The sequence below is a fragment of the Cibotium barometz genome, chromosome 3 (assembly GCF_041138505.1).
Source record: "Cibotium barometz isolate CiBa-2024 chromosome 3, ASM4113850v1, whole genome shotgun sequence".
Taxonomy (NCBI): domain Eukaryota; kingdom Viridiplantae; phylum Streptophyta; class Polypodiopsida; order Cyatheales; family Cibotiaceae; genus Cibotium; species Cibotium barometz.
In genome coordinates this window covers 47166371-47193872 of record NC_141048.1, presented here as the reverse complement: position 1 = coordinate 47193872, position 27502 = coordinate 47166371, and the positions used below count along the sequence as shown (strand labels likewise).

The 27502-nt window shown below is 47.2% G+C and overlaps 1 protein-coding gene across 1 annotated transcript; it reads right to left on the bottom strand.

Annotated features, from left to right (window-relative positions):
• On the bottom strand, positions 1-27502 carry LOC147640158 (Polynucleotidyl transferase, ribonuclease H-like superfamily protein). Its single transcript, XM_086777965.1, has 7 exons — positions 27355-27502; positions 27132-27244; positions 26179-26236; positions 7428-7499; positions 7088-7183; positions 906-995; positions 1-819 (listed from the first exon to the last, which is right to left on the bottom strand). Exons 1-7 carry the CDS (start codon positions 27370-27372, stop codon positions 736-738), a joined length of 531 nt encoding a protein of 176 aa, XP_086634091.1. The 5' UTR covers positions 27373-27502; the 3' UTR covers positions 1-735.

Here is a 27502-nt window from a genome sequence, read left to right as displayed (position 1 = left end):
ATCATAAAAAATAAAACGACTTAATTGATCATATATTGTGATTCAATTGTCAACCAGACCGCTTGGCATTTTGCAAAGACTAACTAAGAAACTAACTCAAAGAGAAAGGATCTAGGGACTCGTGTACTGCTTAAAAAGTGCGGCTGCTTGATATAACAGCACTCCATAACATTGGGTGCTAGCTAAACAATCCTTTGACCCAATAATTACCACCATGAAGATGAGAATATTTGCAAATGCACCATCTTATAGTGCGTAATCAAACACTGTACCACCTTGCCAAGCTTGCAGTTTCGACCACAACTTGGGTCACGCTTTTTTTTCCGCCGGTAGAGATCCTGCTATTCAGACAGCCATATTCCTCTCGATGCTCGACCTACAGAGAACCAGGAGGGTCCAGGCCCATGCAGAGCGGAAAGGTGTCCCTTGGCTGCAGGAACTGGGAATCAAACTCAAGCTCCTGCTCAAGAGTCTGACTACATCACCAGTTCGCCTACAGAACCGCCAACTTGCGTCAGTCTTATCAAGTCATACTATAATACACAGATACGACCATGCTGTTTGGCACAGACTCCCAAACCTAAAACCCTCTGCTGAAAAAAGAATGAAGCAGATCAGTAAAGAATGAACCCTCTGCTAGAAAAAGAATGAAGCGGATTAGCAAAGACTTTTCATGCCGTTCAACAAATCAGCATGTATCCAGTTCATTTAACTAGCTTCCTCATTAGAGAATCACTACTCAAGACAGTCTGGTTTTGGCTCCTGATCAGATTTCTTATTGGGTGGATTAGAAACACGAGAAAGTCTGTCCAGACAGACCTGCAGAACAAAAAGAGAGAAAATTGTTTCTAATAACAGTGCATACAGTTCAGCTTGCTTGTAAGACCAAAAAGATGGAGACTTACTTGAAGAATATTCACTGCTGAGAACTTGTCCACGATGGCCTTATGTTCACAGGTTTTGAAACCATAACCCTCCAGCACACTTTCAACAACCTGCATGAAGCTCAAAATTGCGATCACTGATCCATGAGAGTCTACTCACAAAGCTTCAAATCATCAACTCCATGATACATGCTATGGCATCCCCACTCGCATCATAAGCACCCAAAAGTAGGTGCAGGTTCATGCATAAAGACATGTCTGTCTGCTTTTTACGTCATCTAGCGAAATCCAGGAGCTCTCCCCCTCTGCGCCCAGCACCCTTCCTCGCCATCGCCTCTGCTCGGACCCCCCCCCCCCCTCCTTTTTCGCCGCTGCCCCTTGCGCCTGTGCACAGCTCCCCCTCCCCCTTCGCTTTCCCCCGCGTCACCTGCTCCCCCTCTGCCTGCAGCCCTCGCCCCCATCCTCCTTTCCTCCCACCTAAGCCCCACCTCTGCCCAGTCCTTCGCCTCCCCCTGTGGCGCCTCCTGCCCCCCGTCCACCTTTCTGCCTCCCCTTGTGGCACCCACCTACGCTCCACCTCTGCTCAGCCCTTTGCCTCCCCCCTGTGGTGCCTCCTGCCCCTTTCTTCCCTCTTGCGCTGCCCTGCCCTCCTGTCCGCCTCCTTGCCTTCCCCAGCACCGCTCCTCCTCTTGTCTATGCCCGCCCAGCTCACTTACTCCCCTTTTCTTCAAAGTCTTTTCAGCCCCTCTCGTTCAGTGCTTCTGCCCAGCCCCCAGCCCCACCCCCCCGCCTCCGCCCTGCTTACAGCTTTCGGGGCTAGTTTTATCGGTGGCAAGTTTTGGCATTCTCTGGTCCTTATCTCCTAGTAGGACTCCATGGCAGCCGCTCCGTCATCCCCGACCGAGGCCGCCGTTACTTGCTTATCCTTTTCGGAAACGGATCTTCAGCTTCTCGCTACGACTGTTGCATCACTAGAGGCCTCCACTCTAGTATGCAAGATTGTCGGTAGCCGCCCAGCGCAAACGGACAACTCAGATGCAATCGAGCCTCATCAGTGGGCCTGCAAAGATCACAGACATTCATCCTCTAGGACGTGGCTACTATCAAGTTGAGTTCGACTCGCCAATGGCATCAAATCGAGTCATGCAGCCGAGCCCCGCTGCATTGCATACGGCCCAGGCCTTCTTTGCACGATGGCAACATGGCTTCGACCCCACATCTCACCCACCGGCTGGCATGTCAAGCTTCCCAGTGACAGTCTGCTTCCCAGGCCTTAGGAAGGAATACCTTCCTCTTCTCTCAGTGATGATCAGTGGAGCCATCGGGAGAGTGATGGAATCCCCCCCACTACTGTCTCGTCTCTTGCATGGGCGGCCGGGATTCTATCCCTTCGCTTTTGTATTGCCTCGCCGGAGACAGTGCCTCACGTCATATCTATACCATGTCTTCAAGGCGACCCCATCATCCAGCGAGTGGAGTACTCACGCCTCCCGGGTCGGTGTTTCATTTGCAGGCAGATGGGCCACCTCGCCAGAGCTTGCCCTAGGCGCCAGGCCAAGAGTGAAAGAAGAGCATCACAGGTTGTACATAGGAGTGCCATGTGTCCGGGCAGGTGATAGGTGTGGGAGGGAGATGTTCTTGGAGTTTCCTCCAAGCCTCTTTGCAGTTCGGTCCTAAGAAAAGTCAGTATAACTCATCCTCTTTCCGAGCATAGAACTCTTGTTTCTTGCGTTGGGTGAGCCGTTGAGAAATCCGTTGTGCTTGGCGCTTCGTGATTTGCCCAATCCGTACCTCATGCTTGAGACGGGAGCGTGTGGCCCGACATTCGTCATCATACCAACAGTTCTGGGGCATGGAACCGCAAGGTGGCTTGGTGGTAGACCGCCGCGTGCATATGAAAGAAGCTGTGGCGGATGTGTGGAGTATGGTGGTGAGTTGTGTTGTGAGGGTGGATAGGGGGATAGTAGGTTCCACATCCTAGAGTTGGCGGTAGATGTGGTTGGTGTAAACAAGGTCAAGCTCGTGATCAAAGAGGACCTGAGTGTAATGTGAGATGGGGGGTGGTGGTGGAGGGACGGGTGGTGTGCAGGTAAGAGTGAAAGAGAGGTAGGCATGGTCAGCTTCAAAAGGGGGTGGTGGAATGGAGAAGTCCGGGATAAGGTGTGCTCAAGCCGGAGATCCCATAAGGTAGTCCACAGTGATAGTACCTCCTGAGTGAGGGAAGGAGGTGAGGGCGCTGAAGGAGGGCCATCGGGACATCCCGTTATAGATAACGAGACCATATGCAGCTCCCAACTCTAAGAAATATCTCCCATACACTGTGACCTCCTCACGGTCCTGGGATGATCGCTGCAACCCTGTGTCAGTGATGTCCAGCTCCTGTAGTCTGATAGGATCGTCTAGATCGAGTAGTGGGACCTGCTGACTTCCCGTTTTGGCGTTGAAATCCCGGAGCAGGAGGACTTCCCCCAACTGCGAGAACTCCATGATATCCTCATATAATGGTACGTACGATGACTCGCCATGCTGTGCGGCGTAAGGGGAGTGGCGTGGTGCAAAATAACACATAGCAATGTGGATGACTCTGTCACTGCTAAGCTGTAGCCGCACCTAAAGATATCGTGCATCCTCGTCCTTCCGGACGATGCTGAGAATCTGTCAGAGATGGGATCTAAAAAGGACAGCTACCCCCCCAGAGCCACGTACTCCTCTTGATGTGCGGGTCTCGCCTCGAAAAGCTGACTCCCACTGATACCCAGCTATGTATGGTAAGCCCCTCTTAGGGCTCCGATGAGTCTCTATATAAAAAAATGGCATCCCTACCTGTGAGAATCTCGCTCAAGCCTCCTAGATTCGACCACAGCATGCCATTGCAGTTCCATACTACCAACCCCAGGTGTTTGGTCTCATAGACCCCGCGTCCCTATTTGGGACGGCGCTCAGTGATAATGACTCTACCATCTCTGTAGATAGCCCACATGCCTGCTCTGCGGGCCTCATGAACAGTCACAATTGCCTCATGCCGATGTGCCACCTGTGCTGGAGTGAGATCATCTCCCATGTACACCTGTGTGCCCTTGTGGGCAGCCCGCCTGTCTAAGAAGGCCTGTCTGCTGGTGGCATCAGGGAATCTAATGATGAGGGGTCGCTCTCGTGTCATATCCTTTCCTGCCCTCCATGTATCTGCAAAGGCGGGGGCGATCCCGTCCACTCCTAGCATCTGGCAAAGCGTCATGGCATCCTCCTTTGGGGAAGCCCCCGCCTGTAGCCCCCATACTCGCACATGCAGGGCCCTATCCTTCCTGCGTTTCTCCTCCTCAAGAGTCTCATGTATAATGCTCTGTGGGGGTTTGTGCTTCTTCACCACCTCCACCCGATCTTTCTTAGTGGTCTGCAGTTCTTCCCGCAGCTTATCATTCACAGCTTTCAACTGCTCCAAGTCAGTACTTAAACCCTCCTGAATATTCAGTTCCCCTTCCTCCACAATATGGTCCTTGACCGTAGCCTTTAGGGCTTCCATTTCTGCCCGGAGTTCCCCTATCATTGGGGCAGCCTCTAGCACTCCTGTTTGTTGCAGCTGGGTCTCTTTCAACATCTGAATCACCTCTTCTTGGTGGTTCACTTGGGCTGTCAGTTCTTCAATCTTGTTGTTCTTTCCCTGTATCTCCTTGCAGAGGCCTTCCAACTGTTTTTCATGTTGGTTCAGAACCCTGTCCAGCACCTTCTTTTGTTCGCCCAGTAATTTCTTGGTGTTGTCCTCCACTGTCTTGATGTATGCCTCCAGCTCCTGTAAGTTCATTGTGCTATTTCCCCCTAGTTGTTGCCTTGGGGGCCTGAGCAAGGGTGGTGGGAAAAGGGAGGTCGTCCAACACGCAGTGTACGGGCACGCGCAGCATGGTAGGGCACAGTGTCGCGCAGCGTGCAGAGCAAGGGCGGTGGGGAAAAGGGAGGTCGACCACAACGCGCAGTGTACAGGCACGCGCAGCGTGGCAGGGCACAGTGTCGTGCAAGCAGAGGAGGGGGAGGCCACCAGCACGAACAGAGGGAGAGAGAGAGAGAGAGAGTGAGAGAGTGGCCCGTGGGAGAGGGAGTGGGAGAGAGAGAGAGAGAGAGAGAGAGAGAGAGAGCTTGCTGCTTAAGGCTTAAGCTCAAGAGTGGGGAGAGGAAGTGGGGCGGCTGGCCAAGAGTGAGAGAGTGGGAAAGAGAGAGAGAGGGAGCTCAAGCCTTACAGGCGGCTGAGGGCTCCAAGGCTCATGCATGGTGCGGGTCACGGCAGGCCACAGTGCCAACGGGAGGAAACGGGTGCAGCTGCCAGCCACAATGGGAGAAAATGGGCAGAAGCAACGGGCAAAAGCGGTAGAAAAAACGACAGAAAAAGCGCGAAAAAACGGCGGAAAAAAAAAGCGAAAAAAAACAAAGCATCCCGGCCGTCCCCCGTCCCCGACAGCACGTTCCTAGGATGCCGTCCCCTTGTGACGCAGGTGCCCGAGGCGTCCCGCCCGTCCCGTGTCGGAGCACCATGACGTTTCGGGACGGCGTTTCCGCGTCCCGGCCCTCTGTCCCCTGTTACTATGAGGCAATTACCCCCGGAGCTTCCGGAGAGAGGCATGACTGGGATCTGGGGTAGAGACAGGCTCAGCATCGACATCGACTCTGCTATCCCTTAGGAGTGGCTTACCCCTATCCCAAACCCAACTCCCCCTCATTCTTTTGGCAGTCTATGGAGCAGACGAGGGCAGTGGTTTGCTCAATTTTTCTATTGGTTCTCATGGCAGATTAGAGAGATCCGAGCCCCCCTTGGAGGATTTCAGTGGCTACATCTTACAGAGGGTGAGGGTGACTGGATTCCAAGCATGGAAGTGGCACATAGAACCCCCGCTTGACAAGGTGGCTAGGGAGAGATTCTAACAGCTATGGATATGGGAGAGTAGTCCTCTCACGTAGCTCCAGTGGGACCCGGGAGAGTGGACCTGGCATGACCCTGCTGACTGGGAGAGGACATTTGATGCCCTTTTTTTTGCATATACAGCACGGCTAGGCAGTAGGATTTAGATGCCAGAGATTGATGGCACCTCGGCAGTTGCCGTACATTGGCAATCACAAGGCATCTCACAGCGTTTCCTTTCAGATTTTTGGAAGAGGCTTTGGGACAGTTTTCAACCTAGAAAGATCACCCTCTTTCTCTGGCTGATGGCACACACGAGCTTGGCACTTGGAGGTCGGCCAGCATCTTGCCCGAGCTGCAGCCACCCTCAAGTGTCTCAGCACCATTGTCTTTGGGATTGGTTGAAGACTCGGCAAGTCTAGCTACAGATTCTCCGCATATTCACAATGGACAGGGCCTCAACCCGGATCATTACATGGGGCACTGTCGCTTGGGCCACAGAGACTGTGGTGGTCAAGGCTTATGAGGAGGATGGTGGGAGGCTAGCCCTTCAGGTCTCTCACCTCTGCATTTCGGCCCTACCAATCATAGCCCCATCTATAGACCACTGGCGACGGGCTCACGCCAAAGATGGGAGATTTGCAGTAGCATTGCAGCCTGGCACATATGACGAGCTAGATGTAGGTAGTGAAGCCATAGAGGGTACCCACACTCTGGCTCCTGAGTCCATCAGGAGCATCTAGCTCGACATCATCCATACCCTCCACGGTCAGTGGGGGAAGTTGCAAGGTGGTTCTGACCGCAGGCGGAAGCGGCAGGAAGCTTTCTTGAGGCTCTGGCGGCCTGGCCCTTTTCTCATTGATAGAGGTGGTGACCCCACTTGGCATTACAGACCACCTGTGTGGTTGTTTCCCCCCCCCCCCCCCCGCCCCCTCTTATGAGATAGCCACCTCCTCATAGAGAGGCCAGCCAGAGGAGAAGTGTCTCTTTCCCCTCTTTTGATTATTTGATCCCTGCCTTGTACATGAGGCCAGTTTGTATTTAGCCCTTCGTGGTTGTATTTAGCCCTTTGTGGCTATTTTTCGTTAACCAATAGAAGTATCTTTTTCCCATTAAAAAAAATAAAGACGTGTCTGTCTTAGTGGGGAAAATTTTATAGCTGAACCACCATACAGCCGCTCTACCACTTCTCCGGAAGTGAAGCACGGACTTAAAAACTAGCATTAAGAGCGCGCACACACAGGTAGCTGGCCGGGCACTCACAGAGCTTTAGTTAGATAGATCATATGCTCACAGTTGCAAAAAAGTGGTTTTTGACCTGGGAAGTAAATCGTTCATCCTCCCAAAAGTACAGAAGATCTTCAAATTTTCCTGTTTTTTGTAGTGTTGTCACAAAATCATAGACTTTCACTGCCTGCATCACACACATACACACACACACACTAAGTACATGCATAGATGTGAAAACCACTCAAGCATAGGGACACATGTGGGCACGCACGCATGTGCACATGCACGTCCACACGAAAAAAGTGTCTTTAAGAGTCTTTAAAGTAGTTGAGCCTTAATAACGAAAAGCCTGTAGGTGCAGCGTTCTAGAGACTGAAAATTCTTCAAAATCAACACATAGGCAGAGAGCTTAGGTAGGAAATTGGCACCTGCGTACTTCGCAGTCCTGATATGTTAAGTGGGTAACCAATTACAAAACCTGCAACATTGTACTGCTTTGCCTGCATGCAACAGAATGAGCATTGAAAACTCATTGGATGTTGAAAAACTGTGCGCTTCAAATTTGACTCTGAAACATAATGTCAACAATTAGCAGCAGACGGAAGAAATATCTGCCAGTGATCACAACCCTCTGAGGAGGTAAGAGGGGAAAGGGGTTGGGGTGGAGGGATCCCTCCATTGCTGGCCACTCTGAAGGGAGACTACATCCTTGAGGGAGGGGAGAACAGCCACACCGGGGGCCCGTAATGCCAGAAAAGACGCCATCGTCTGGTGAGAAAGGGACACGGGTAGGAAGCAAGTTTTCTTCCATATGCTACCAAACTGTATGATTCATAAGGCACATTCTGTACAGAATGCAGATGATTTTATAAGAATCCACACGCACAAAAAAAAAAAAGTTCATTGGCCCCCCCAAAAGAAGTGTGCTGCTGCTCCTGTTTTTTGTACGCCCGTACATTGTTGCTCCTCGCCCGACACCCGTAAGTTGCTGCTGCCTCCAGATCCTCTCTCTTGTAAGGTCAGAATGATACAGGTCATGGAAGCACACAAGGCCAGAAAATGGGCTATGTATTGAGACACTCGGATAGTCATTACCAAAAGGCACCTCACGCTACGGGGTGGGGTCTATGAGACACCAAATGCGCTTCACATGGCCACATGGAACTGTAATGGGACCTTATGGTTGGATTCCTTAAAAGAAACAGGTTCCTCTTCATTGCATTTACTAGCAATGAGAGCATAAACCACAAAAGAATAAGATCCATGATGAGAACCTTCACATATATTGCTAGGCAAAGGAGTAGCTAATTTGTTATCCGACAATGTATGCACCAGCCATTTTGGCATACTCTTGGATGCCTGCCCTTTCCTCATCCACTGCATCGTCCAGAATTGCCTCACATATATTGCTAGACAAAGGAGTAGCTAATTTGTTATCCGATAATGTCTGCACCAACCATTATGGCATACTCTTGGATGCTTGTATGGTTGCCTTTCCTGATCCCTTGCATCATCCACACCTTTTGGACACGTGTATGGCTGCCCTTTCCTAATCCACTGAATCATCCACAATTTCCTCATCAATAGGCTGATCTACGGCTCAAACTCGAGTTGATTTTCAACCAGTATGGGCTGATTTGAAACACCTAGTTGAGCATTCATTTGCTCCACATTATGGCTACCTAGCATTGTACAAAGGTCGGAGTGTATCAAAGATGTCTTGTGAGCATACAATTGTTATTTTTGGCATAAACGCATGGGCTAAACTAAGTTCTCGACAAAAACAAAATCTCTACTCACCAAAGTCTCCCTTGTGGCCGGATGGTAGTCTATAGTCTTTGCTTTCTAAGTTATATCCCATAAAAATACATTTTACCTCCTTATCAGCCAGCTTATTGCGTCATTGCTCGGACACAACAGCATAGGCAAGATAACCAAAAACATGCAAATGATCCATAGAGGACTTCTTGCCATTCCAAGCTTCATAAAGAGTAATAGTTTGCAAGGCCTTGGTGGGACATCTGTTTAGCACATAAGTGACACACATAACTGCCTCCAACCAAAAAACATGAGGCAAATCTTGGCCTTTGGCCATGCAACGTGCCATCTCCATGATAGATATGTTCTTCCTCTTAACCACACCATTTTGTTGAGGTGTGTGCATTGATATTTTATTCCTCTTTCAACCATATATGTGGTTTTTGAATTCGTTCGTATACCATGATTCCCATACCCTGACTTTGGCAATCCAAAAATATATTCCATAGCAATACTCTCCATGGAACATTCGGAATCAGTAATGGTTACAATATTCCTGTGGCTTTTGTCGGTCAAACTTGACCATCTGACAAACCAAACATTCTCAAACATATAGCTCAATGTCCTTTCTCATGCTAGGCTAATAAAAGTAGCTCTGCAAAGCTTGAGTTGTAATCAACATGGCTGTATACCCCATATAAAGTGGAGCATGGCATTCCTTTAATTGCTTTTGGCCTCAAATCGTGTCTCACATAAACGGGTTTGCATCATAAGAAAACCCTCTTTGATGATATAAGAAGTCACCAAATCTTCATTCTACAATATGTTCCAAAACATATCCTTGTCGGTGGCATAAAGGTCTTTCATCAAAGGGAAATGCATATGATAAGCCATAAAAACCGCATGGCTTATGGGTCTCTGAGATAATGCATCCGCTATCTTGTTGTCTTCAACTTTCATAGGCCACATCATGGCCCTCATCCAATACAATCTCTTGAAGTATCACGTTCCACCACAAAAGGTTTTGATAAATCTAGGATAATCATCACTAGTCCTTTGCTAGCATAAAATTATCATCACTAGTCCTTTGCTAGCATAAAATTTCAATGCTTCAAAGGATTCTGTTTCAACTTTGGTCCACAAAGATTCCCACAGCTTTCTTTGTCAAAACTTGCAATGGTCTAGCATCCACTGCAAATCTCTTGATAAACTTCCTCGCACGATATCAATCTGATGATCTTCTGATCTCTGTATCTTCTTGCTTTGAATTGTCGAAAAAATTTGCAGCCAAGTGTCCCTTCTTTCCACATTGGAAACACTTCCCTTCTTTGGCGTATTCTTCACATTGCTTGAAGGACAATTTCCTTTGAGAGAGTGGAGGTTTGTCCTCACTCCCATCCTTCTTCTCTTGAGACTCGGCTCTTGATGGGGATCGGTCTTTAAACTTCTTCTTTTGAGGTGATCAAGATTGTCGTTCTTTGTCTTGCCCTCCATCCAAGGCATGTACAAAGCCTCGGCTTGCAAAGCTTTGCCTTGAGCTTCTTCCAAAGTTTTCGGACCAGCCACATACATTGCTTGCATAAGCTTAGGTTGTAATCCATTCACAAACTTCTGTATTTCCATTGGCGGTGGAATGGGAGTATATGAAGTAAACTTCAGTGAAACAGCTGAAAAGTTGTTAAGATAAGTTGCCACATTCTCACCAACTTTCTGCTTTACCTCATCCCACTCTTTTTGCACATCTGCTTCAAAATTTGCGGGTGTAAACTTCTTGTTAAACATAACCTTGAACTCAATCCATATCTTTGGCTTGGTCCCATCTTGTACCACCTTTAGCCACCAATTCAAGGCCGCATCCTTCAAATTCATGCGAACCATACAAAGCTTGGGCTTTTCGAAAAAGTCCTCTCATCCAAAAGAGGCATCAAATTGCTAAAGCTTTCTGAGTATCCCGCTTTCCATAAAAAGCATCGAACTTGACACTCTTCTCTCCCGGCTTGAAATCCACTTTGCCGGTTGATAAAGGCTCCTTTGCCTTCTTCCTTTCCCTTACTTGTTCCGAGGAGGCTGCATCCAAGAGAGCAGGCCTAGGAGTAGCCTCCCAGTCTCCTCCACCAGAAGCAGACTAGCTCTAGATCCTTCTGCAAAATAAAAGCAGCTCTAGGGCCAAAAGGCAAGGTCCTAAAGCCAGAAAAGCAAAGCACAAGAACTTTATTAAAAGTTTGCCATATTTGAGTAATATTTTATTGTATGCAGTAAAAAGGGCAACAGCAAAGCGAAAAAGACAAAGCAAAAGCATGGATAAGCTTTTTGGCAAAAAGCAGAGCTCTCCTCAAGTATAAAAGAAGCATGAACCCCTCTTGAAGCACCATGAACAAGACCATTGAAGAGTGAAGATCATCATCATCATCCTCATCATTGAAGGGAGGAGGTCATCAACGCCGTCATTAACAAAGCAAGAACCTTATCATCAAACATCACCAAAAACGAGTAGCTTATTCCATCATCATCGGTACTGCTGTCGTACGCCTACGTCTTCTGAACTATACGGCTCATTGCAATCATCAACGCCTGCTTTTTGGATAACGCTGCCAGGTTGCACCTACTAGCACAGCCACCTGCGCCGCATGAATATCCATTGATGTCTTCTGGCCACCGCCTACCCAGCTGCTGCTTGTAGTGTGCGCCACTACCAGCTGATCTTTCCAGAGTCACCTGCTAGCTGTTGCTGCCACCAACCCTGCCACCTGGCTGCACACCGTATGCCTACCTAGCTGCCTTATATCAGCGCAGCCTGCGCCAAACCAAGTGCCGCTTGTTGTACGATTGCATATGCGTCACCAGCTGCTGCTGCTGTTTGTACACCGCCACCACCTATACTAGCCGCCGACCGGTTGTGCATCACCTGTTGAATTACGCCAACCACGGTTTTGTACCATTTGGTGGCTGCCATACTGTTTCATGGACTTGTTCTAGTTCATTTGCCTCTGTGCAAGCCTTCTTGTGGGTTGTCTCTATTCCAATTTGGGCAACAGAATCTGCAGTTGATCAACATATACTTTGTCATCTACACACATATCCTGTGTACCTCGTGTACGAGCTTGGAGTTTCTTGGACTTGGATTTGGTATATTGGATCTGGTACTAGCCCGGTGTGGGTCATCCCCGTGGTGTGCTCGGCATCAAGATCTCGTGCCTCGACATTGACTTCGACTTGGATATTCTACGTCGACTATCTGTTTGTTTTGTATTCATTGTTGTATTGATATTGGCTTGCGAGCCCGTGGATTGTTCTTGAAGAAATTCCTAAAAGGGGGCATGGCCTGTTCCCCGCTCAGTGTGTGTGTACTGTGCAAAGTTCTCTAAACCCTTCTCTCTCTCCCTCTCTCTATCTTCTCTCTCTATATTTCTATCTCTTGGATACGTGGTGGAATCTGTCACGGCACGCCCCGTTGGGCTTACATCAGAAATGCTCATGATGTTATATGCTTGATTCTCCCAAGATCAATATACATTATTTGAGGGAAGTCTTGTCAATTCAACAAATTACATTTTGTATTGTGCTTGTTGTCCATTAGATCTTAGTGTATTTAAGTGTATTGATTAGCATTGTGTCAACCAAACATTCCACACCAACCAGTGGAATTTCATCCACTTTCACCCACATTCACTTCCACCACAACCTAGACTCTGTTTATGAGGATCATCTATCTTGCCTCTCATCCAACCTTGATCTCACATTGCCCATCTCCCCCTCACATAACAACCTGCACATTTCTCTCATTTTCATGATCCAAGTTGCCCAAATGATTTTTGAGGTACAAACTTTGGGAAAGGGGGATTAACCAGTACAAGTATCAAGCACCCAAACTCTAGTTTAGAGTCTGCTAACCCAAAGTTAGCATTAGGTATGTAACAATTGTGTAATTTGAGTTTTAAAGTTTTGTGCTATGAAAGATCCTACTTCTTGTGAGTGTTCTCTTGTATACACCACATATTGTATCCTCTTACAGTATTCACATTAGTGTACACCATGCTGATAATGATGATGAGATAGACAAACAATTAGTCTATCTTTTTATATATGTTTTTTCAATTTCGTTAGTCATTTTCCAAGGCCTGGTACCACAAGGAACTCTTGTACCAGTTTGGACTTTATAGACCCATTGGGTATTTTAAAGACGTTTAGATGTGAAGACCACTTTGATCCCCACATTGTATCATTGTAAAGTTGTACCAGTGGCACTTACATAGCCGTTGTTTCTTCTCTCTGCCCTAGTTGGGTTTTTTAATCATGTTTTTTCCATGATTCAGTCACCTCATGGACACATTGTAACAGTTTTGGTCTCATAGACCCTTTGATCTTCTGTAGACGTTAACATTACTCTCTCTCTCTCTCTCTCTCTCTCTCTCTCTCTCTCTCAATTCCGTGCCGCCCGCCCTGCATTGCTCTCGTTTCTGCCTGGCGTCCGCCCTCTACTCTGTCTGCCGCCGGCCTTTGGTCTGTCCATCGCCCACCCTTTGTGCTACCCGTCTCCTGTTTTCGCCTGGCACCTGCCCTCTGCTCTCCGTGCCGCCCACCCTCCGTTGCTCCCGTTTCCGCCTGGTGTCCCCCCTTCTGTCTGCCGCCGCCAGTAATGTAGAATGTGCTCTGCTCTGTCTGCTGCCGCCCTCCGGTCCGTCCGTCGCTCGCCCTCTACACTAGCCATCTCTCATTTCCCTCTGGCACCCACCCTCTGCTATCCGTGCCACCCGCCCTCCGTTGCTCCCGTTTCCGCCTCGCGTCCGCCCTTCTATTTGCCACCGCTAGTAATGTAGAATGTGCGTACCCCAGACTATTGGCTCCAAAAGCCACGCCCGCCCTTACCCCATCACGCATCGAGCCGGCTCCCATCTTCTCCCGCGTCCTTGACCACAGCTTCAGTTGGGTGATTGTGAAAATGGTGCTCCCTCTTGAAGACAGAGTGAACAAGATAAAAGAACAGGCTCAAAAGGCCCTTTCAGACCAAAAGAAGCATTGATAGACAAGACATTGAGCCAGCATCAAAAAGAGATTCATGCTGTCAGGAATGAGATCCAGGGCAAAGAGGAAATGTACATATATATATATATATATATATATATATATATATATATATATATATATATATATATATATATAGATAGATAGATAGATATTATATATATCTATATATATATAATATATATAGATATATATATATCTATATTATATATATATAGATATATATAGATATATATATATCTATCTATATATGTACATATACATATACATATATATGTACATATATACGTATATATATACATATATATACGTATATATATCTCATTTTGCTTTTTCTTTCAATTTTCCATGGCTCAATATATCCATGGTACCATTGTATTACTTTTGGTCTCATAGGCCCTTGAGGTCTTCCGTAGACGTTAAACTAACTCTCTCTCTCTCTCTATATATATATATATATATATACTTAGTTCTTTCTTTTCTTTTCCAGATAGTGTATCAGATGTCACATGGTTGTAACTTTGGTCTCATAGGTCACTTTGGCCTTTTGAAGACGTTAATATAACATTTCATTTCATTTCTCTCTCTCTCTCTCTCTCGATCAGTCTCCTTTATACATAGCACTTGGGCTCTCCCTAGAGACAGATATGCTAGCTTAGCCCTGGAGTCTTCACGACAGTTGGCATCACAGGGAGACGGATCATGTTGGTATGCACAGATGACAGATTGGTTCCAACTGCATGGCTTTAGTATGGACAGGCTACCTCCATTTCAGTACTCCCTGGATGCACCCTCCCTCTCTCTCACACGGGCAGAGATTACCAGGCTTATCAGGCAGGACTTGACTCAGCTGGACACTAGGAGGACATGGATACAGCCGACACACGAGCTTGGTACGAAGATGGCTTTCTATAGAGATCATCTTCTCCAGCTCACGGAGGATGGGTTTGTGATTAGACCCAGCTACATGGATACTCATCTTTCTCATGGGGTACGGTGTGCTATTGGTCAGATGCGCACATCCTCACACCAGCTAGAGATTGAGACTGGCAGATTCAGAGGAGTACCAGCTGAGGCCAGGATTTGTCAGCTGTGCCAGATGGAGCCAGAGACAGAGTTACATTACATATGTCACTGTCCAGTATATTATGAGATACGAGGCCGTTTCCACTGCTTGTTCAGAGAGGGCTTTGGACCACTTTCTAGAGTCATGAGATACCAGGATCAGAGATGCCTTGGATTGTACTTGCTGGAGCTGCGTAGACATAGAGAGGGTCTCCTGAGAGGGAGGGGATCAGAGAGGGAGAGACACCTACAGAGGCAGATTACAGACTTCTTTCGACCAGAGATTGAGCAGTCAGGTCAGCAGGCATTGCAGCTAGCCCCAGAGTACAGCCCCACCAGAGGTACACTGATTGATCGGGCTATAGAGCTGGGGCGGTCCAGGCGCCCCAAGATGAGAGGCCCATCTCGACACCGGCGGAGACTACAACAAAGGATCAGGACCATACTAGCACGGCATGGGAGACGTCCAGTCAGAGTACTCACCATGGAGGATATTGAGGAGATCCGCCAGCGTCCGATGCGGCACATATTATGAGATGGAGGCACCTCCATACTGTACCCCTCCGTCCCACATGATATTGTATCCCCTCACTATATTCCACTCACCTCCATAGCGTACCCCCCCCCCCCCCCCTCACTATATTCACACCCTATAAGGGTTTCTGTTTACCTTCCATTTCCAGTTTCATTTTCTAGGTGCCTGTAGTATCATCTTTATTTTTCATTTTCTGGGTTTTTTTATCCAGACATTGTATCAGATCCACCATGATGTAACTTTTGGTCTCATAGGTCATTATGGCCTTTTGAAGACGTTAATATAACATTTCATTTCATTTCTCTCTCTCTCTCTCTCTCTCTCTCTCTCTCTCTCTCTATCTATATATATATATATATATATATATATACATATCTTATACACACACACACACACACACACACACACACACATACACACATACATACATACATACATACATATATATATATATATGTATGTATGTATGTATGTATGTATGTATATGAGATATGTATATATATATATATATAGATAGAGAGAGAGAGATATGTATATATATATATATGTATGTATATATATATATATATAGATAGATATGTATATATATATATATATGTACATACATATATATATATATGTATGTATGTATGTATGTATGTATATGAGATATGTATATATATATATATATATATATATATATATATATATATATATATATATATATATACATATCTCATATATATATGTATGTATGTATGTATGTATATGAGATATGTATATATATATATATATATATATATATATATATATATATATATATATATATATATATATATATACATATACATATCTATCTATCTATAGATATATATACATATCTATCTATATATATATGTATCTATCTATATATATATATCTATATATATATCTATCTATATATATATACATATCTATCTATATATATATATATATATCGAGTACTTTTAATTTCTTTCAAGTAGAGACTGCCGGTTCGCTGAAGCTTTCGCTCCCCCCTGCTCGCGCTGCAGCCTGCACGCACACCCCCCTCCCCGCCCTCGCGTCTGCTCCACCCACCTGCCCCGTCCTATCTGCTTCGTGTCTGCTCCCCCCGCCTCTGCTCATTCGCGCCAGCCCCCCCACCTCTGCTCATTCGTGCCAGTCCCCCGCCTTTGCTCATTCATGCCAGCCCCCCCCGCCACTGCTCTTTCGCGCCAGCCCCCCCCCCTGCTCCGTCTCCTTCGTGCCCCTCCCCCCTTTGTTTTCCCCCTCCTCCTCTGTCTTCCGCCTTTCCCCCTCCGCCCCTCCCTGCTTCGCCTTTTGTGCAGCTCGGTTCTTGCAGGACACTCCGTTTACGCTTCGCCTTCGACTAAGCTTCAAACACTGATGGAGTTTCCTCCCGCCCCGCCTCAGAGGGACTCGTCCGCAGCCCCCTCGCCCGCCCCTGAGGATATCCCCATCAGGCTTTCTGTTTCGCCAGAAGAGGAAGCGAGCCTCGCCGCAGAGGTGGAATGCCTCCAGGCACATTCCACCATCTGCCATATAGTCGGCACTCGCCCCAGCAGAGGGGAGATCCGAGATCTTCTCCAGACCCGCCTTCTTGCAGATGTGGGCAAGATCCTGGACGTTCAGTTTTACTGGGCCGCGGACACTACCAGATTGAGTTCGAGTCAGCCTAGAGCGTGGCCCACGTCCTAGCCAGGAGTCCCCTTGACATCAGGGACGCTCGGGCCTTTTTCAGACCTTGGCAGCATGGCTTGGACCCAGCAGCGGCCAAGCAAGGAGAGCGCCTATTCCATGTCACAGTTTGCTTCCCTGGACTCCGCCGCGAGTACCTTCCGCTCCTTTCTAGGATAGGAGCATTGGTGGGCTCGGTGCTTGAGACTGGCCCCACAGCAGCTTCAGTGGTGGCTAGAGCAGCTGGCCTGCCTTCGGTCAGGGTTTTGGTTCCTGACATCTCCTCCCTTCCGAAGGTCATGCAGCTACCTAGGATAGGGGGGGGATGGATCAATCAGAGAGTAGAGTTTTCGCGGCTCCCGAATCAGTGTTTTATATGCAGGCAGGTCGCTCATTTGGCCAAGGCCTGCCCTCGCAAGAGACCCCGACCTTCACAGCAGCAGCAGGCCCCCGATGGCCCGCCCACAGATGCGGCTCGGCAGGCAGCCTCCGGGACACCTGCTCAGTCCACAGAGACCTCAGATTGGCAACCTAGACAGGGGCGCCGTAGAGGGAGACAGCCACAGCAGCATGCCCAGAGACCGATGCAGCAGCAGTCACAGTCTGAGCATCACTGGGTTCCAGTGAGGGACAGCTTTGCTCCCCTTCAGGAGGAGACCCCAGCGCAAACGGAGGATCAGGAGATGCCAGCACCCCCTCCTTCGCCCCCGTCCCCCGTCCCCCCCTCCCGCCTCGCTTCCACCTTCGCCTCCTCCCGTTCCCGTCCCCGTTTTGTCAGCGGCTCCTTCCCCACCCCCTTCTCCCCCCCCTCCTCCCCCTCCGCTCGCCTCAGCTCCCCGGGAGGCCCTGGCAGTACCCTGGCGCTCACCTGCAGTCCGGCGGGCACTGAGCACCGACCTAGCTCGTGCACCGCAGAGGAGACCTACTATGCCGATTCGCGCTTCACGGATATCCTCTATCCGCAGTCGGCTGAGTAGTCTTGACACTAGACAGCACTCGGAGGTTTTTGACTACTCCTTCACACGGCTTTTTGGAGCGGAGGGTCCCCATGAGCCAGCATCCATCAGAGTTCATGTGGTGATACCTCCGGCCCGAGGGGAGGAGGCACTTGATTCAACGGTCGCCTTCACCTTCCCTCTCTGTGGCACTAGCGACCGGGAGTGGACTCTGGATCTCGCTCTTAGCATTTTGAAGACTCAAGCAGTTGAGTTTTCTCACCATGTGAGCGATCTGGAGATGACAGACGTGATAGGCCGACTCTGGGAGCTAGCTCATTTCTTTGATACCGGGAGTGCGGATGCCTCAGGGATTCGACATTTGGTGGTTCGCATAGTGGCAGACCTAGCATGCGACCCTGGTTATGTATGCATACACGAGGTTGCTCTCTCCGAGCGGGAGGCAGTCGCCATGGGACACAGCCCCACTGGCGCCTGATCCGAGATTCTTGCAGCACACCGGGTGGGCAGATTCGTAGCCGCTCGGATGGGGAGTATTCTCCATCCAAGCGGCTTGCGAAGGCCCGCCGTATGGCTGAGACAGCCTCCACCTCAGCAGATCATCCATGAGGATCATCTCATGGAATGTACAGGGCCTTGGCGGCGCACACTATGTACGTTATCGTGGTTGCTTGAGGCAGGAGCTTCAGAGATGCCTGGTTGGGGGCAGTATTGATATTCTGATGATGCAAGAACACCATTTGAGTGCGAGCAGGATTCGGAGGTATGGTTCGGTGATGCCTGGTAGATGGGATACATTTTGGTCTGCAGGATTTAGCCCCTTGGGTGGGCAGGGAGGAGTATGTATGGTCACTGCGGATGTATGGCGGCAGGCCATTGTGGGTCGCGGGGTCATTGTGCCTGGTAGAGCACAGTATGTTATTCTGAGGATGCACGATGAGCTCTTTGGCGTGCTCAATATCTATGCGCCCAACCATGCTAGTGCCAGAGCAGAGTTCTGGACCCTTGTTTCAGATGCATTGCCCGAGGCCGCACATTGGTGTGTCGAGGGAGATTTCAACATGCTTGAGGACCCGGCTGATAGGGTGGGAGGCAGTCATGTCACAGTGCACGGCATGGAGCTTGCAGCTTGGGAGCGATTTTGCATGACACTGCGGATCACTAATGCATGGCAGCATGAGGCTTTCTCCCGCTCTCAGGACAGTCTTAGTTTCTCTCGGTCGGATCGCCCGGCAGGGAGGGATTAATCTATCACGGATTGATCGCTTCTATGTGGGCGATAGGTTCAGGGAGCGTGGGGGCTCCGTTGGCATTCTCGCTGGCACCTCTTTTTCAGACCATGCGCCAGTTATTTTGACACTTGAGGAGAGGACACGGGAGAGCAGCTTGCAGTTGAGGATCCCAGAGAGGGTACTTACAGATCCCAATCTTTCTGAGGACATTGAGAGGATACGGCATGATAGCCAAAGCTCTGACTTGGATGCAGCAGGCCAGTGTGCCCAGGGACTCATCGAGCTCAGCTCTTTTTTGCACACTGTAGCCTTGACACGGCTGGGAGAGACACGAGAGCGGGAGCGTCGCTTGAGACGTAGCCTTGCTTCGCTCCAGCGCCTTCAGGAGCAGCAGCCTACATGTGAGTGGGTGGCGTCCCAGCTGAGCCAGGCACGCCAGGAGGTTAGAAAGGCAGAGGAGCATAGACATGAGTTCTACTATCATCGCCAGGCCTCTCAGTGGACGCAGCTTGGTGATAGAGTGACTGGGGAGTTCTTTGAGATTACCGGACCCCGCCATGCTCGAGCAGGAGTAGGCCAACTCAGGAGGCAGGACGGATCTTTAGCCACTGAGCCCGGGGAGATTAGAGCCATTGCCACTGAGTTCTATAGAGACCTGCTTTCAACGGAGCCAGCCACGGAGGCACGTGATGCTTGCAGACAAACTGTGTGGGCCCATGTGCAGAGGAGGGTCACAGATCGTATGCGCACAATTCTGGGTGAGCCTCTTTCAAAGGATGAGCTTGTTGAGGCTTTGAGGGTCCTTCCGCGCCATAGCTGCCCTAGGGAGGACGGATTGACGCCTGCCTTTTTTATTCACTATTGGGACCTTTTGGGGCCAGGCCTCCGCAGGGGCTTTCAGTATGTTTTGGACACTGGGGTGATGCCACAGAGCTTTTCCGAGGGCTTGATCTTTCTTATCCCCAAGGGGGAGGGAGTGTCAATGATATTCGGCATTGGAGACCTATTACAATCCTCAATACTGTGTACAAGGTCCTGGCAAAGGCCTTGAGTTTGAGGATCCAACCCTTCCTTGGGGAGCTGATTCATGCTACCCAGACAGGATTCGTCAAGGAGCGCAGTATCCTTGACAACATTTTCACCTTCTGGGAGGCGACGGCCCAAGCTAGATTTCTCGGTGAGGACCTGGTTGTGATGCTTCTCGATTTTGAGAAGGCATACGATAGAGTCAATTGGGGTTTCTTAGAGGGCACTATGCTTCGCCTGGGTTTTGAGCCAGTTTGGATTCGAGGAGTGGCGGCTCTATATTCCACAGCTCGTAGCCAGGTGCTGATGGCAGGAGGACGGGGGCCGAGTTTTGAGTTGACCAGATCAGTCCGTCAGGGGTGCCCTCTCGCCCCTTTTCTTTTTCTCTTCTTTGCTGAGGCTATGAGCATGTATCTGACAGCAGAGGAGGTTGGTTTGAGAGGACTCCAGCTCCCAGTCCGAGGTGAGGACCTGCTCGATTCTGAGTTTGCTGATGACACGGGATTGTTTTTGCATGGCCAGGAGACCAATCTTCAGAGGGCAGAGCAGTCGCTACACGTTTTTTGTGCAGCTTCGGGAGCATTGATCAATTGGCGCAAGACAGTGGCCTTTTGGATCAGTAGCGCTCCTGCTCCGGCATGGAGCCCAGACCCGGGTTTTAGATGGATTCCTCCTGGCACAGCAGTGCGGTATTTGGGTTGCCAGATTGGACTTGATTTGTCACCTGAGCAGCAGATCGCCCCGCTTCTTCTGAGCATTCGGAAGAAGCTTTTGTATTGGAGTACAGCTCGGCTATCCTTGGCTGGGAGGGTGGTGGTGACAAATCAGGTGCTTTTAGCGACCATGTGGTACATCACGTCTTGCTGGATTTTCTCGAGCTCTTGCATCAGCCAGGTACAGAAACTTCCTTTGGTCTGGGTGGGATGGTCAGCCAGCCCGGGCTAAGGTTGCTTGGGCAGTTATTACTCTTCCGCTGGCCCAGGGGGGCTTGGGCATTATAGATCCAGTTGATCAGAGTAGAGCCTTATTGGGGAAGCTTATTGTTTGGGGGCTGCTTCCGGGCGCTGAGCCTTGGAAGGAGCTTCTTTTTCAGCGACTACAGGCTAGGGCTCCCCCAGCAGGGGGCACTTGGGCACCAGAGATACGATGGATCTTCATAGAGATAAGGAGGACAGGCCTCAGTAGAGGATGGGAGGACAGATTTGCCTTGAGCATCCTGCGAGCTTGGGAGCTGCTGAGACCTGGGCTTTCTCAGACCTCCTACTTGTGATGAGGAGCGGGCCAGACAACCGCTCATCTGGAGCCCCTCGGTACGCACAGAGCAAGGTCATATGCTGGGTTCTCGGCCTCGTCTAGCCTGGGGACCATTGGCGGCAGGCCCAGCACGCAGTTTCGGAGACTGGCAGGCCTTCTGCAGTCTCCCAGAGGAGATCCAGGTGGAGAGGCTGAGTCACTTCAGAGGGGGGTTGATTGTGAGGGATGACATTCAAGAGGCACTCACTGAGGAGTGGTTCACGCCTTTTGAGTCAGCGGCCCCACGGTGGATGGGAGCCTTTACACAGTTGGAGATCCTGATTGCTGTCAGAGCTTGCACTGAGGATGGTAGATGCCTCTAATATGAGATCCAGGATGAGGGCAGACTTCAGAGAGTGGAGGCGGAGTCGCCTTTGGTTGCAGAGTGCATCCTTCAGAGGATACGGGTAGTGGCCGCCGCCGCTGCCCGGAAGTGGCATATTGATCCAGACCCTGCAGATGTGGACTCTGATTGGCACATATGGACATATGCTCCGCGCCCCTTGGCCCGGCTCCAGTGGGACCCTGGCGAGTACGAGTGGCATGATCCTTATGCGTCCCCCGAGGCCACAGAGATCACCTTTTTCCAGTACACTGTTCGGTTGGGGAGGCATATTTTGACTGCGAGGAGGATGGTCTCTCCAGCTGCATCGGAGCATTGGCGGCTACAGCGACTCTCACAGGAGTTCCTAGAGGATTTCTGGACCAGGCTCTGGGCTAGTCGACAGGCACGCAGGATTTCGACTTTCCAGTGGCTGGTTTGCCCACAAGGGCTCTGCAGTTGGCACCTGGCTTGTCTACAGTGGTCTTCCGGCGGCCTGCGTCCAATGCAGCCACCCATGGGAGACACAGACACTGCCTATGGGACTGTCCACAGGCGCAACAGATTTGGTTGAGGATGCTGCGCATTTTGGCCCCCCTCTCTCCAGAGGGCATGTATACGTGGGGTGCCGCTCCTTGGTCGACTTCGTCAGGGCCTGCTTTGGGATACGAGACGGAGCAAGGCAGCCAGGCCATCAGATTCATTAGGGGCCAGCCTCGCCTTGCTCCTTCACCGGATTTCTCGTCCGCTGGCTGGACACAAGAGAGGGATTTACCATGGGAGCTCCTCAGCAGCCTCACCATCTGGTTCACCTGGAGAGCCCGGTGTTTCAGGGCCTTTGAGGGGAGATTGGAGCCACCAGCAGAGACCGTTCGGGGGGATTTGGCAGGAGTTGATTCACACCCTGCGAGGACAGTATGACCGCATCCGGGGCGACTCGGATGCGGCGATCTTGCGGCGCCAGGCCTTTCACACCACTTGGCTTAGCGGCCCCTTCTATACCCTACACGCGGGTACCCCCCGCTGGCACTACAGGCCACCTATTTGGATTTTCCCCTCTCCTATTGTATGATATAGCCTCTCAATTTTTTTGTACTGATATTTGTACTTTTTTGCACCTAGGGAGAGTCTCCTTAGCTGCCTTGATTGGATCTCTGCTCTGCCTACTTACGAGCATGAGAGGTTTTGTAGCCCAGCGGGCGTTTTTTATAACTAATGAAAGGATCTTTTTTCGGAAAATATATATATATATATATCTTCTATATATATAGATAGATAGATATGTATACATATCTATCTATCTATATATATATGTGTGTGTGTGTGTGTGTGTATACATATGTATGTATGTATGTATGTATGTATACATACATACATACATATATATATATATACATATATATATATGTATATATATATATATATGTATATATATATATATATATGTATATATATATATCTATATATTAGATATATATCTATCTATATATATATCTATCTATCTTATATCTAATATATATATAGATGTATATATATGTATACATATATATAGATATATATATATGTATACATATGTATACATATATATATATATGTCTACATATATATATATATAGATATATATATATATGTATACATATATATATATCTATATATATGTATATATATAGATGTATATATATGTATATATATATATATATATACATATGTATATATGTATACATATGTATATATATAGATGTATATATATATATATATATACATATGTATATATGTATACATATGTATATATATATATATATATATCTATCTATATGTATATATATAGATGTATATATATATACATATGTATACATATATATACATATATATAGATATATATATATATGTACATATGTATACATATATACATATGTATATATATATACATCTATATATATACATATATATAGATGTATATACATATGTATATATGTATACATATGTATATATATATATATACATATGTACATATATATACATCTATATATATGTATACATATATATACATCTATATATATGTATACATATATATATGTATATATAGATGTATATACATATGTATATATGTATACATATGTATGTATATATATATATATATATATATATATATATATATGTATATACATATATATATATATCTATATATATGTATACATATATATAGATGTATATACATATATATACATCTATATATATACATATATATACATATATATACATCTATATACATCTATATATATACATATATACATATATATACATCTATATATATACATATATATATATATATATACATATATATATGTATATACATATATATATGTATATACATATATATATGTATATACATATATATATGTATATAAATATTTATATGTATATAAATATATATATATGTATATATATATATATATATATATATGTATATAGATATATATATATATATATACATGCATGCATATGTATGTATCATACATACATACATACATACATACATACATACATACATATATATATATATATACACTTATAAATATATCATTCCCCACGGCGAGCTTAATTTCTTTCTACAAAAGGCATTTGGGTTTGCCAAGATGTTGATGCTGAAGGAAATGTTCAGTCCTTTCCTCGAGGAAATGTTGATGTTGAAGGAGAATGTTCAGTCCTTTCCTCGAGCTCAAACCTGTTGGTAGCTGGGTATGCACTATAGGCCTTTATGGTGCATGTTACAGGAACAGGAACGATTGTAGCCTTTTACTCCTCTTACGGTTGTTCTAGATGGTGAAAGGACAAAGGATTGGATTTTCCATAGGACATCCTGGAGCTTATCCTAGTTTCTCTTTCTCTCGGGTTTCGGCTACTTTGATCTACAAGTTGATTATTCCTATTCCTTGGTTTGTCGATCAAGTTAATAAGATTTGGCTCCTCACTAAGACAGCTCATTGGTGGAAACAAAATCTGAAGAAAATCTGGCATAGTAAATTGCCACTCAAATCTAGGTGATGCTTGTTGGGAGTTCTCCCAGTTGGAGAATTTCTTGAAAATAAACACATAGCTATTGCGAAATGCCCTTCTTGTCGTTGCATGAAGGAAACCGTGATGCATCTTCTTTGGTCTTGTCTAGCATAGACCAAAAGTTTCCTTCGGCAAATTTCACATTCTCTTAAACTCAGATTCCCAGGGTATTCCTTCTCTAGATTTTTTTGGCTTTCTGGGAGGTGGCCTTCTAGATTGAATCATGCACAACCCTTTCTAATCTAGATTAGATATATGGCATGTAAGAAATCAGTTGGATTTTCATTCCATAAAAATTTCACGCTATCACTACTTTCGTCAATGCTTTCGTCAGTCTTTGTTTGACAGCATCCATCTGCATCAGATCGATGATAGCCAGTTGGCTTTGTTTCTTCACCGTTTTTAACTTGTATCATCCTAGGAAGTTTCCCCTTGCCTTGAGGGCTTCCTTTTTAATATAGTAAAAAACAGTGTTTTTAGAAAAAATAAAAAGAGTGTATGTGTCAAGGGGGGGGTGTGTGTGTGTGTGTGTGTGTGTGCGCGTGTGTGTGTGCGTGCGCGCGCATGCGTGCGTGTGTGCGTGCGTGTGTGTGTGTGTGTGTGTGTGTGTGCGCGCGCGTGTGTGTGTGTGCGTGCACGCGCATGCGTGTGTGTGTGTGTGTGTGTGTGTGTGTGTGTGTGTGTGAGAGAGAGAGAGAGAGAGAGAGAGAGAGAGAGAGAGTGCATGCAGCTGCATGTAGAGAAAGGCCTAGATGTATATCTCACGAGAGATTGCAGAGAGCTCCCACCTACTCACAGCTTGAATTGATGCCCACCCACAGCCAACTTGTCTCAAGACATCTCTAAGTCTCACAGCACCCAATGGAGATAAGAGAGAGTCCAGAGGATGCGAGGCTATATTTAGAAGTTACCCCTTACTTCATGCACAGTATAGGGTCTCTAGTGGTGCCGTGTGTGTAGGCCTTTTTTTAATCTATAATGCTAGCACTTCAACCCAATACTTGCTTTCTAGTACGAATTCTGCCACTGCACATGCTCAATACATTGTGTGATGCATGATTATGATCTCATAAACTCTGGTGGTCTTTTGGTGGGCGTTAAGAAATTTCGTTGTTAAATGCTCTCAGGCCAAAATCTAACAGGCTTTGATCCAGCACTTTTTTTCAACAACAACAAAAATCAAGGGAAAAAAATATAAGGCATTGACCTTTTTCACACGGGAGAATGTTGGCATACCAAAGATTGGAGCTCTTTAACATTCTTCATAAAAGACGATTGCTTCAAAGTCAGAACGCTGCAGTGAAATCCAAAATCTCAATTAACGAGAATGTATGCTCGGCCAGTAATACTAAAGCACTATGCAATTACATGGAATATAATGCATGAAACCATCTTTCCAATGTTATTCAAGTCAATCCCTAAACATTTAAAATTCCTACAAACCTTGGTAAGGTGTTTTTTCTGAATAAGGAAATGGTGACAAATAATCCTCCCATCCCCTCCCTCTCCTCACTGGGGAGCTGCACTAGCCAGCAACCCTTTTTTTTTAAGGGATAAAGATTACAAAAGATTACCCTTCACTGTTCCCGGGGCCATCATGGCCGCCGGTCAGCAGAGGGTGAATCTCAGCCATACAATCAGGAGGCATTGATTTGAAGAATCTGTTCGAGATCTTGCCACCTAAGCCTTGGGAACACATTCAAAGAAAATGCTGACATGTAGCTGCATGAAAAGCCAGATTGTCGCTGTTGTTGTTTCTGGCTGCTGACATATCCATCCCCTGCAGCTGCCTCTTGTCCCAGCAGTAATGACGGCCGGGAAAGGCCATCGGTCGCCAGCTAGCGCTGGCTACCCATCTTCAACCTGGGAAAGGCCTCCCGATGGCCTTTCCCTACTCCATCATTGTCCTCGGGAGGTAGGTGTGCTTGGACATAATCATGATGAAACAGCTAATAACCCTCAGTACCAAGCTTTCAATAGTCTTAATGAAACAGCACCAAGGATAACCCCGACCCTAAACCCTTATATTTGATATAGACAAATTAAACTAGTTCAGAGATAATCTTTGATTGAGCAGCACCCTCACCATCAAGTTGATGAAACAACACCAAGGTAACCCTAACCCTAGCCCTAGCCCCTTAGCCCGTTCCTCTTACATTTGATACAAAAGAAATTAAAGAAGAACATACCTGAGGGGTATGGCAATTCGACAATTAGGGTCCGAGACAGCCACGCCCAGGTACTTCACACCCACATCCAAGCCTATGAGTCGCTTGTTGCGCCGCAGGACACTCTGCAGCCCCTGCAAGTTCACAAGCTTCATCCCTCACTCTCAACTCAACCCTCCTAAAATGCCAAATAAGCACAAGAAATTAGAATGTGTGCCCATCCACATTACGACATCATATCCACCATTTTAGGGCGCCACATCACGGCAACCCAACGCCAATGGAAATCCGGCCGCCAAAGATCTAAGAGCCCGTTCCCACGCTTCCTCAACAGGGACAATGGACAAAATTTCAAATTTTCCAAAAGTTGTGGAAAATAAAGAAGCCATGTA